Source organism: Oryx dammah, unplaced genomic scaffold, assembly GCF_014754425.2.
Source record: "Oryx dammah isolate SB20612 unplaced genomic scaffold, SCBI_Odam_1.1 HiC_scaffold_17, whole genome shotgun sequence".
Lineage (NCBI taxonomy): Eukaryota > Metazoa > Chordata > Mammalia > Artiodactyla > Bovidae > Oryx > Oryx dammah.
The window spans coordinates 44,105,946-44,118,902 of record NW_024070201.1 but is presented as its reverse complement, the minus strand read 5'-3'; the positions used below and the strand labels follow the sequence as shown (position 1 = coordinate 44,118,902).

At 38.6% G+C, this 12,957-nt stretch overlaps 1 protein-coding gene across 1 annotated transcript; it reads left to right on the top strand.

The window, feature by feature from the left end:
- Positions 1–5,809: 5,809 nt before the first annotated feature.
- Positions 5,810–6,754, top strand: LOC120876517 (olfactory receptor 502). Its single transcript, XM_040258473.1, has one exon. The coding sequence runs from the start codon at positions 5,810–5,812 to the stop codon at positions 6,752–6,754; it is 945 nt and encodes a 314-aa protein (XP_040114407.1).
- The last annotated feature ends 6,203 nt before the right edge of the window (positions 6,755–12,957 follow it).

The following is a 12,957-nucleotide window of genomic DNA, read 5'->3' as shown; positions in this document are numbered from 1 at the left end:
TACATGCTTGTTTAATGAATAAAGTGTATTTCATATTTTACCCTGGCCCCATCCCCCCAAACCCCTCTAAATTCTAGGAATGGTTTGCTTGGAACAAAGCAAAAAGAATTATTGCTTTCTGACCTGGACAATATACTTCACTTTCTGTGGCATCAGATAAGACAGTTGCCATGACTGCTTCTGGTGGCGCTAGTAGTAAAGAACCCACCTGCCAATGCAGGAGACATAGAGTAGCAGGTTTCATCCCTGGGTTGGGAAGATCCCCTGGAGGAGGGCACGGCAACCCACTCGTTTTCTTGTCTGGAGAATCCCATGGACAGAGGAGCCTGGTGGGCTACAGTCCATGCGGTGGCAAAGAGTCAGACACAACGGAAGCAACTTAGCACACATACACACATACTCCTATAGTAGGGAGCATATAATAATCACCAAGGGAGCCTTCCTGAAAGTTATATACCTCACTCACATCCATCCCAAGTTTCTGTTAGGTCTTCCAAGAAGAGGAAAAAAAAAAACTAGAAAAAAGTTGGCATGTCTAGGATTTGATAAACTCCCACTGTGGCTCTGTTACTTCCTTTTCCCATTTATATTCATAAAACCTACTTTTCTCACAATACTCAAGGGAGCTAGTGACTGAAAACATGTCAATATGACAATATTCCCATTACTTCTGGTCACTTTCCAAGGGACAGAATTTGAGGGAGTTCTTTTCTGGCCCAGCATTTTGTGATAAATTCATCCTCCTTGGGCTAGACCACTTCTATAGACTAAAAGGGACATAATTGATTTATTTACCTGAAAAACCAATTTCCCAGTTTGTCCATTACCCATCCTTGCAGAGAGATCTAGTGGATTTAGTTAGTCTAATTTCCTTGAGATGGCAGTGAGACTTGCAGAAATTTTAAGGTTCTTTCTTAAGTCACCTTTCAGACTCTCTTGTTTCATCACCATATCAAAATCCTGGACAATGGACCCTGTAAACCAATATAACTGCCAAGAGGTACATCAAAACCATAGCCAGCCTGGGGGCTACTGGAACCACTGTGTCACTCATCGTTCCCTTTCAGGCTGAACTAGAGGAATTTTCTGACAATTCCACTTAATTTCTGTCCATGGGGTAGTGTTTAAAGCTGGAGAAACAGTAAATATTTACCACCAAGTCTTTAGAAAAATGCGTTTAACTTACTTCCAACCCAACTAAACTGAAAGTCAACTTTGAGTCAGTTTTTCTATAATTTTTAGGAAAGATACCAATATTTTAAATGAGAAGATCAAGGAGTATGCGTTATTGAGTAATAGATATGAATTTTGATAGAAAATTTAACAAAATTTACACAATTCAAGTTTCATGATGCTTATGCTTTTTCTAGTTATAAATGACTTTTGTAGATAGATGAAAATTTATTTCCTTACTTCTTTCAACAAGCCTATATATTAGACCCACCAAAGGAATGCTTGTTGTGTTACATAAATCACAACAACTTAATTATGAAGCCAAATGGCCATACTGACTAGCCAAAGGAAAAATGGAGATGGGGGAGGTAAACACAAAAAATTCAATTGCCAATGGTTTACAGTAAAATTTACAATTAAGGAATGGAAATGACATAGGGATTTTATACATGTTTTTCTTTACTCTTTCCTGTTAACTGTATTGATAGAATGAAATCACTTAATTAGCCTTGAGATTAGATCTAGAATTATATAGGAGTATATTTTTGTAAAGGAATAGTTGATAGAGGAGAGTTAAAAGGCCTGTGATCAAATCCAACCTCTGCTTCTATTTCTTACAAAAGTGCATAGTTCAAAATCCCTAATGAGCACTTCTCTCCTCTGTAAACGGCCTTAAATATACCTCCTTGCACAGTGACAATGTTGTACATATAGACCTATCAGATGATAAGTACCCAGTTCCTGCTAGTTCAGTTACTAGAACATCACTTGCAGGTGCTCAGCAATACTGACCTGTTCACACTCGGCCTTGTAATGTGGTACCTACTCTTCTGCTGAGTTAGCTGTGTGAAGTCAGTCTTTCTCCGCACACTTCACTTTGGTCTGAAGTTTGCAAACTGTTCTCAGTTTGCAGCTTTCTAACCTTCTCTCATTGCTGTTGTCCAGGTGGAATAGCAAAACAACAGTATTTATCTCCAGTCCAATTTAACTCTTAGTATTTTCAGTGTCTTCTATTAACCCATACATCTACTTATTATTTATTAGTGGATAGAGCACAATGTTTATGGGAAAAATATATATAAAATAAAATCCTACCTTGATGCCAAAGAGGAATCACTGCCAATCTATTAAAAAGAAGAAAACATTAAGTTGAATGAGAAAGTCACGGCTCATTCACATCTGTCTACAGTTTTTTTTCTAACATCATTTAGGGGTGAATTTTTAGGCCACTTTGCCCTTTGAATGTCCATGATGCATTAACTCTATACCTGAAATTACAAAGTGTCTTATAATAATAGTCTGGGGTCTTCTCTATTCCTCATGGCTGGAGCTAAGTTTCACGCACATTCTAATAAGAATTCTGTGGTCACCTGAGACCATTGTCCCTTGACACTACTTGGGAGTTTCTTCCTTTCCATTAAATACCAGGAAGATTGTTCTCTGTGGACCCAGAACTCATTGTGACAGTCACAAAACATTGTTTTTATTCTGAGGTAGCATCTTGATTATTCAATAAAGTTTGTTCTTATTTGTTTGAAAAAAAAATCAAGTAACTGAAATTCAACTTCTTCAAATATATTTTGGAATGTGGATAATTATATCATGTTTTTTTTAAAAAGTCCTACTTAATACCAAGTCCCACAGGTATTCTGTCCTATATACAAGGCTAGGGAGAGGCCAGTCATATAGGGTATTGCCTAGGGAATCAGTCAGAAGAAAGAAGGAAAAGAAAAAGAAGACATAGACTGATTCTGATGACAGCATTCTCATGAAGTAAATCTATAGACGGCCATGCTGAAGAGGAAAATCCATTGCAATTGAAATCTCCATTTACTGCAGTGCCACCCAAAATTTTTTCCAGTACTTCATGAAATTTTGAAGACATAAAGTCATTCTGAAACAATTATACTGTTAGCATCTGTATATGCACTACCTAGAGAATTTGTAGTATCTACTGTTGTGTAAGAAACTATTGCAGGGAAGAGCCAGTTCTGACTCCATGATGGATCTGTTTCACTGACTTTAACCTTTGTTTTTTGCTGTTTTTGTTACTATAATCATACATAATGGTCTGCTTCAGGGAACGCTGCTCTTCTACCTGATTGGTTTTCAAATTATAATTAAAAAATTTTTAATTGGAGGAAAATTGCTTTAAAATGTGATGGCTTCTGCCATACAACAATGCAAACAGCCATAATTATCTCCCTCTTGAGCCTCTTTCCCCTCCTCCCACTCCACTCCTCCAAGTCATCATAGAGCACCTGGCTGGACTCCCTGTGTAATACAGTAACATATCACCAGCTATCTATTTTACACATGTAGTATATATATGTTTATGCTACTTTCTCCATGCATCCCACTCTCTCCTTCCCCCACTGGGTCCATAAGACTGTTCTCTATAGTTGCCTCTTCATTCCTTCACAGCAAATAGGCTCATCAGTTCTGTTTTTCTAGATTCCATATACATGTGTTAATATGGAATACTTGTTTTTCTCTTCCTGACTTACTTCACTCTGTACAACAGGTTCTAGGTTCATCCACCTCACTAGAACTGACTCAAACTTGTTATTTTTTTTTTTTAATGGCTGAGCATTAGAGAAAAACATAGGCAGTACACTCTTTGATATAAATCACAGCAAGATTCTCTTTGCGTGATTGTTAAACTAAAGTGCCTTTGTTTGGCTCACAGGGAGATAATCTGACCCTACCCACCTGTGAATGGCTATAAGAATCAGTTCAGTTCAGTTCAGTCACTTAGTCATGTCTGATTCTTTGCAACCCCATGGACTGCAGCACACCAGGCCTCCCTGTCCATCACCAACTCCTGGAGCTTGCTCAAACTCATGTCCATCGAGTCAGTGATACCATCCAATAATCTCATCCTCTGTTGTCCCCTTCTCCTCCCATCTTCAATCTTTCCTAGCATCAGGGTCTTTTCAAATGAGTCAGATTACTTGTTTTTATTTGAAGTAAATTGTTTCATACTCACTTGAGAATGTAATAATGACCTCTGGTGCTTTTGAATTCACATTTGAATCTCTAAAATCTTCAGAGACTTATCCCTAAAGACAAGCAATAATGAAAGATAGGATGGCTGCTATATAACAATGACTCTGAATTTATTTCTATAAATGAACAAATTCTTATTTCAAGAGGTAAGACTTTGCTTTGTGAATTAAGTACTCTGTTGTACCGAGTTTCATTTACCGTTTGAGAATATTTTACCCTAAAGTTGCATCTGTACTCACAAGCTCCGGCAGAGGTAATCCAGCAGTCAGCTAGCAAGTAACATTAGCTGAATTAACCAAAGTTTCTACAGTATATTTAGTGCGTATAAACAGGCATAATTCAAGGTACTAGGATTCATCATTTTCCACCCATAAGATCAGAAGTCCACATGGTCTTTTGACACCATCTACACTTGGCACTCAGTCATTAAACTAATAGATTCAGTAGCTTTGAGATGCTTTGCAGATTTACTGTTTGTAAATGTCTTGTGGAAAGATTTCCTTTGTTTATTGCTCTGCAGACTTTAACTGACAGGCAACCAGAGACTTTGGACAAAGTCAACAACATGAATCCAGAAAATCTGGAGATGATTTTCAACTTGGCCACTCACTAGATGAAGGTGGGTAAACTTCCTTTCAGGCTGCAATTGTATTCAGCTGTATATCATGTTGAAAATAACATTATTTTGTTTCACAGTACTCCACGGGCAAAGGAGCCTGGTGGGCTACAGTCCATGGCGCTGCAAAGAGTTGGACATGACTAAGTGACTGAGCATAAGACAGACCTCATCCATAACTTCAATTTGAAGTTTCTCTCTATTTCTTCTATTGTATTTCTCCTTTCAAAAACATGGTCTTGTTTTACTGATAGAAAATGTAAATATTGTGACTAACTAGGCACCTTGTTTATACATTAGCTGTCAGAAAGTGGAAAGGTAATTTGTTATCCATCCTTATCCAAGAGATATGACTTCATCTTAAGTATTGTTTAATTTCATTTAGAGTGTAGTTTCTAAAGGAATGTACTGGTTTCAAACTACCTGAGATCCACATTTTGATTCTACCACTTGCTGTATAAACTTAGGTAAGTTTCTTAACATTATCAAAGTCAGTTTCTTCTTCTAAAAATAAAAGTACTTAATATCATTTCATGGAAACTAAAAATAGAACTTAATATATAAAACTCTTAATATTATGTCCATTATTAATTAAGCATTTCATAAATATTAGCTATTGATTTCCCTTAACATAATCCTATATGTATTTTTACATTTTAATCTTTGTTATACTGATCATTCCTTTTTGCTCTTCTCATACCTTAATTTTTTGAATATTTAGCTTTAAAGTCTCTTAAGTACATTTTATCAATATTAAATATAGAGGGAAAAATCTACATTATTTGAAGCTGGTTTTTTTTAAGTGTTTTTACTAAAAACAATTTTTAAAATATAGAAGACATACATGTATAAAATGTAGAATCTAAAGTTAAAAAATCCAAGCTTAGCTTGAACAATTTATTTGCTTATAATAGCTTCTATATGTATTCATGAAAATAGAACCGTTGAATTTACAATTTCTTTAATGCAGTGTTTCATCTAGGTTCATTTTGGTAGCAGCTACCTTATCTCATGGATTCCCTGGGGCATGGGAACCACACTGCAATGACAGGCTTCATTTTACTGGGCTTAACAAATGACCCAGTCCTTCGAATCATCCTCTTCACGATCATCCTCTGTATCTACCTGGTGACCATATGTGGGAATCTCAGCACAGTCATTCTTATCAGAATCTCTTCTCAGCTCCATCATCCTATGTATTTTTTCTTGAGCCACTTGGCCCTTGCTGATGTGGGCTATTCATCTTCTGTTACACCCAATATGCTTGTAAACTTCCTGGTGGAGAAAAATACCATCTCCTACCCTGGCTGCACCATCCAGCTTGGTTCAGCTGTTTTCTTCGGGTCAACTGAGTGCATCCTTCTGGCTGCCATGGCATATGATCGCTTCATAGCAATCTGCAGCCCACTGCTTTATTCCACCAAAATGTCCACACAAGTCTGTGTCCAGTTACTCATAGTGGCTTACATAGGTGGTTTTTTCGATGCTTCCTCCTTTACTATTTGCTTCTATTCTTTACTCTTCTGTGGACCAAATCGAGTCAATCATTTTTTCTGTGATTTTGCTCCTTTGGTTGAGCTCTCCTGTTCTGACATCAGTGTCCCTGCAGTTGTCCCCTCGTTTACCGCTGGCTCCATCGTTGTGGTCACAGTGACTGTCATAGCTGGATCCTACATCTACATCCTCAGCACCATCCTGAGGATGCGCTCCACCGAGGGGCGCCACAGGGCCTTCTCCACCTGCACGTCCCACCTCACAGCAGTCACTCTGTTCTATGGCACCATCACGTTCATTTACGTGATGCCCAAGTCCAGCTACTCAACTGACCAGAACAAGGTGGTGTCTGTGTTCTACATGGTGGGGATCCCCATGCTAAACCCCCTCATCTACAGCCTCAGGAACAATGAGATTAAGGGGGCTCTGAAGAGAGAGCTTGCCAGAAAAATATTTTCTTAGTGAAGTCTGTTGTTTTGCAGGAATTAATATAAAAATACCATAAATATAATAATAAAAAGAAATTGAGTAGTTGTGCTCTAAATAATTATATGGTCCACATGTAATTAGCCAATGTGGAGCTTCTTGGTGAAGGTAGAAGATGGATTTTCTGAAACCAAATTATTAATCAGAGGCTAATAGTAAATTCTCTTTAATAAAGAAAAATTGAAGTTATCATAACAAACGTATTTGTTCCCATGTAAAAAAAAACTTGATATGCTAAAAATTCTTTCAAAATTGTATTCATACCTTTTCAAAAGACATTCTTTGCTGTAAGTTAGGGGTTTTGTACTTTGAAACCTTTCAGGCTATGTCCATCTTCAGCAGCAGCTTACCCTGAAATAAGCATGATAATTACAGTTATGACTAAATACATTCTGTGGGGAGATTACCAAATAGAACCAGACAGTAAAACTTCTGGAGACTTTCTTCTTGCAGGAAGTTTATCTTCTAGCAGTGGGACTTTTGGACCCATAAATTCTGGTTTGTGTTCTTGATCTCTGGTGCCAGCCTAGTCATAGAGGACCCATTAAAGAAAAGGATGAGATGCCCCTGTCCAAACCAACTGTGAATTCTTTCAGGTCAAAACAGGTGACTTCTCTGTATAAGATAAGCAGAGTTGCTGAATTCCTAGGGAGTAAGTAGGCAAACTCTAATTTCTAGGGGTGTTCATAGTCAGATGCACATCCTACTAAGAAAGCTTGAGCGAACTAGACTGTTTCCTCTGTGAAATTTATCTGTATATACTGATGACTATCATATTTATTTCTTTTTCCCTGTCTTCTAAACCTTCAGATAGAAATATTTTTGTTTGTTGACTCTCAAGCACAAATTATCTGAAACTAAACTAATTATATCCTTATACCTCCAACTTGCTCCCCTCCAATGTTCCATACCTCAATAAGGAGCACCATCATTCAATCGACGTATTGATTGATTCAGAAACCTGAATTGATTTCTTTTTTTCACCTTCAAACACCTACATTTAACTACCAAATCTTTATATTCTGAGTCCTAGATTTTTCTGTTTCTCTTTATTTTCACTGTCAGCAGCTCTTTTTCCAGCAATCAATTTATACATTTTACAATAATACTCCTGAGATAGCTAATTTTATGTGTTAATTTGAGTGACCAGTTGTTTGGTCAAACACCAATCCAGATGTTGCCATGATGGTATTTTTGTATATGGTTAAAGGAGATTGGTCCTGGGTGTTCTTTGGAAGGAATGATGCTAAAGCTGAAACAGTACTTTGGCCACCTCATGCGAAGAGTTGACTCACTGGAAAAGACTCTGATGCTGGGAGGGATTGGGGGCAGGAGGAGAAGGAGACGACAGAGGATGAGATGGCTGGATGGCATCACCAACTTGATGGACATGAGTTGAATGAACTCTGGGAGTTGGTGATGGACAGGGAAGCCTGGCGTGCTGCAATTAATGGGGTTGCAAAGAGTCGGACATGACTGAGTGACTGAACTGAACTGAATATTTGTGTCAATAGACTTGAGTAAAGTAGATTCTCTTCCATTATGTGGATGTCCTTTGTTTAATCAGTTGAATGCCTTAAGAGGGAAAAAACTGAGCTCTCTTGGAAAAGAGGGACTCTGTTTTCAGTTTGCCTTTGATTTCAAGACTATGCCTTCAACTCTTACCAGAATTTCCAGTCTGTTGGACTGCCTGTTGATTTTGGAATTGACAGTTCCCACAATCATGTAAGCTAACTCAAAATAAATCACTTTAATCTATCTGTCTACCTATCTATCATCTATCTACTAAAGGCAAAAAAATCTTGAATGTGGCCCATTTTATTTTTCTTTCTTATTACTCTTCTCTTGGTCCTCAAACACTCAAACCCTAGAAATAAATAAATTGGTCTTTTAAATCCTTAAGCAAGTCCATATTATTTTCTGCCTCAGGACCCTCTCACATGCAGTAACTCTACCTGAATGCATTTTTTCCCCTCATCAGGGTAATACCCACTTAAACCATAGGCACCAACCTAAGTGTTTTCCTCATCCTTTTTGGAAATCTTCTTGAGACTTCAGGCCAAATAAGTACACCTATTATCTCCCCATAGAAACCTGCATATTTTCTTCAGAATGCTCAGTAAACTTGCAGTTACAGATTAAGCATATATTTTCTCCAAAATATTGGAAGTTGTATATAGACATTCCAATGTCTTTCTCCTTTCCCCATGCATGTAATTTCCACACAATTCTTGGAAAATAGCAAGCATAAATGTACATTCCAAATGAAAAAATAAAAATGAACAGATGGTTGAATAAAGCTTTTGCTCTAGCATGAACCACTGACTATGTTGCCTTTTAATCTGTTGAAAGTCAGCCTGATTCAAGTGATTGAATGTTTGTGTCTGATTTTGTTAAAACTCTGACAGGTTTTTACACAATCCCTTGCTCACCAAAATTATGTCACTGCCTTGACAATGTTTAACTCATTTGGCAACTAGAATTCCAGGCTAGTTTAGTGAAATTTTTGTAGCCAACCTCTGCTGAATAATGTCTCCCTTATGTCTCCTCATGGTAGGAGAGTTTGAAAATATAGAAGTCAAATGTTAGTAATAGTAGCAGTGGCAAAAGTATTAGCAAAGGGACTAACAGTATGAAACTATTTACTATCTTCCAATTACTGTTCCCAGTGATTTACAAGCATTAACCCAATTAATCCTCAGTACAACAAACATTTTTTCCCCAGTGTGTATTTTACAGAGGATGTTACTGATGCATATAAAAATTAAGCAAAAGCTCAAAGTCATGAATATCCTCTTATTAATCTGATTTCTTTTAAGGCACATACTCTCTCTGGAGGGGGAGAATGAGGGGCTCTTTGAAAATATTTCACCACTAGAGAACTCTCATTTGACTCTGACACATTTCATTCTAGCCAACTCTCTGTTCAAAGTAAGTGTGCAAACTTCTGTAGCTGGATATGTTAAGCTAACTTGTATTAGACCAAATTTCTAGCACAAAATAAGAAGGTATATATGGCTGCACCATGCAGCATGTGGGACCTTAGTCCCCTGCCCAGGGATTGAACACGTGCTCCCTGCATTGGAAGCACGGACTGCTAGGAAAGTCCCAGAAAGTGGATAAACATTGATAAATGTTTGAAGGCATAGACTTCAGGTTCTGTTGAAAATGAAGCTTTATTCCCCTTAGGTCCTCCCTCTTATTGCTAAAAATAATCCTGGATGCAACCCAACAAACAAGCATAGGGAGAGTCTAAAAAGGACAAAGAAGAAGGAAGACTCTAGGACTTTGAGACTTGAGGAACAATACAGTTTGAGTCCCTGTTTTTCCGTATTGCTTCTGTATACCCTGGAGAGGGTGTTGCCTCCCCAAACTGCCAAGAGACACAGATGAAAAAAGCTCCAATAAAATCCTATTCATTTTAGTCAGAGAACAAGGGAAAGAGTGGCCTCAAGAGAACAGAAAACCTTCTGGTAATATGTGCCCCACTCTAGATAAACACTGATGGAAAAATCATACCTCCCTACCCTCAGTGTCGGTGGGGCCAAGAAAGGAACTGACCTTCATCCTACCCACTATCTGATTCCCTTGCCAGGGCATGGTCAGTGGGGCACAGGATAGACATGAGCCTCCCCTGTCATTTGGCAGCAATGAGACTTAAGGAGGGAGTGTGAGGTGGGGCTAATAGTCTTCTTCTCATCTATATCCAATCCTACTTGTAAAGGGGAGCCCAGTGACGAGATGAGCTTCTACCCTGCTGCAACTACAAAGCAGTGTGAACCAGCTCTCTACTTCCCTAGGGACAATCGGGTTCAACAAGGTGATAGTTAGATAGTCTAACCATCAACAAGGTGATGCTTAGATAGTCAGCATTAGATCACTACTGGCGAAAAGACAGCAGGGCAGGGAGAGGACCTGAGCCTTCACCTTACTCGTATGCAAGGAGCCAGGGGAAGTCAGCACTCCATTTTTGCCAGAGCTGTGTCAGTGGTGCTCAGCAGGAAGCTGTACACATGCATACACCCCTAGTAGTTGGAGTGACACCTAAACAAGGAGACTTCCTCCTGAAAAGGATTGAATATGATCCAGAATCTCAGAATATCCTAAATGTTTATGATATAATAAAAAAAAAAACACTGTCATACCAGATGTTGGATTTCTGAATATAGGATATATTAAGTCACTGATTATGTCAAAAACAGTGAAGAGCTACACACTACTGTGGGAGGAAATTCAAGCACCCCAACAGGATATTTGATGCTCATCACAAACAGATCCCTAGACATTGCTCCTGGCTCTGTTTCTACCTCGTCCCTCTCTTCCCCCTACACCCACATCAGACAATAACCCTCTCCTTCTCCAAACACATGGTGATCCCTCATGCGGCTGTGCCTTTGCAAGCTGTGTTTCCTCGGTCTCCTCTGTAGCCCCTCCTCTTACTGTTAGACCTTTACTCAGTTTTCAGGCTCTAGCTTGAATGACTTGATTCCTCATCCTCTCTTGTCACCCACATTTTCTAGATACCATAATTCTAACTAAACTATGTCTCCTGCATTCTACTCTGTCATGTATTTGGATTTTTGCCACTGCCTCTTCCAGACCTGACCTCCACCTCCTACCACTTTTTCTATATCGAATTTACAATCAAGCTACATCTTTTCAACATGCTTTAGCTAGCCTTTGCTTATACACTAGGTAATTCTGATAACTTTTAAACCTCATTGCATGCTTCATTTATACCATCTCATATACCCTTGTGGCTATCCTGAGAGATAAGTGCTATATGAACAGTATGAAAAGGCAAAATGATAGGATACCAAAAGAGGAACTCCCCAGGTAACTAGGTGCCCAATATGCTACTGGAGATCAGTGGAGAAATAACTCCAGAAAGAATGAAGGGATGGAGCCAAAGCAAAAACAATACCCAGCTGTAGATGTGACTGGTGATAGAAGCAAGATCCAATGCTGTAAAGAGCAATATTGCATGGGAACCTGGAATGTCAGGTCCATGAATCAAGGCAAATTGGACGTGGTCAAACAAGAGATGGCAAGGGCGAACATCGACATTCTAGGAATCAGCAAACTAAAATGGACTGGAATGGGTGAATTTAACTCAGATGACCATTATATCTACTACTGCGGGCAGGAATCCCTCAGAAGAAATGGAGTAGCCATCATGGTCAACAAGAGTCCGAAATGCAATACTTGGATGCAATCTCAAAAATGACAGAATGATCTCTGTTTGTCTCCAAGGCAAACCTTTCAATATCACAGTTATCCAAGTCTATGCCCCAAACAATAACGCTGAAGAAACTGAAGTTGAATGGTTTTATGAAGACCTACAAGACCTTTTAGAACTAACACCCAAAAAAGATGCCCTTTTCATTATAGGGGACTGGAATGCAAAAGTAGGAAGTCAAGAAATACCTGGAGTAACAGGAAAATTTGGCCTTGGAATGCAGAATGAAGCAGGGCAAAGACTAATAGAGTTTTGTCAAGAAAATGCACTGGTCATAGCAAACACCCTCTTCCAACAACACAAGAGAAGACTCTACACATGGACATCACCAGATGGTCAACACCGAAATCAGATTGATTATATTCCTTGCAGCCAAAGATGGACAAGTTCTATACAGTCGACAAAAACAATACCGGGAGCTGACTGTGGCTCAGATCATGAACTCCTTATTACCAAATTCAGACTTAAATTGAAGAAAGTAGGGAAAACCGCTAGACCATTCAGGTATGACCTAAATCAAATGCCTTATGATTATACAGTGGAAGTGAGAAATAGATTTAAAGGTCTAGCTCTGATAGATAGAGTACCTGATGAACCATGGAATGAGGTTCATGACATTGTACAGGAGACAGGGATCAAGACCATCCCCATGGAAAAGAAATGAGAAAAAGCAAAATGGCTGTGTGGGGAGGCCTTACAAATAGCTGTGAAAAGAAGAGAGGTGAAAAGCAAAGAAGAAAAGCAAAGATATAAGCATCTGAATGCAGAGTTCCAAAGAATAGCAAGAAGAGATAAGAAAGCCTTCTTCAGCGATCAATGCAAAGAAATAGAGGAAAAAAATAGAATGGGAAACACTAGAGATCTCTTCAAGAAAATTAGAGATACCAAGGGAACATTTCATGAAAAGATGGGCACAATAAAGAACAGAAATGGTATGGAC

Coding starts and splice junctions, on each gene's coding strand:
- LOC120876517 (XM_040258473.1), top strand. CDS start 5,810: ATGGATTCCCTGGGGCATGGGAACCACACTGCAATGACAGGCTTCATT.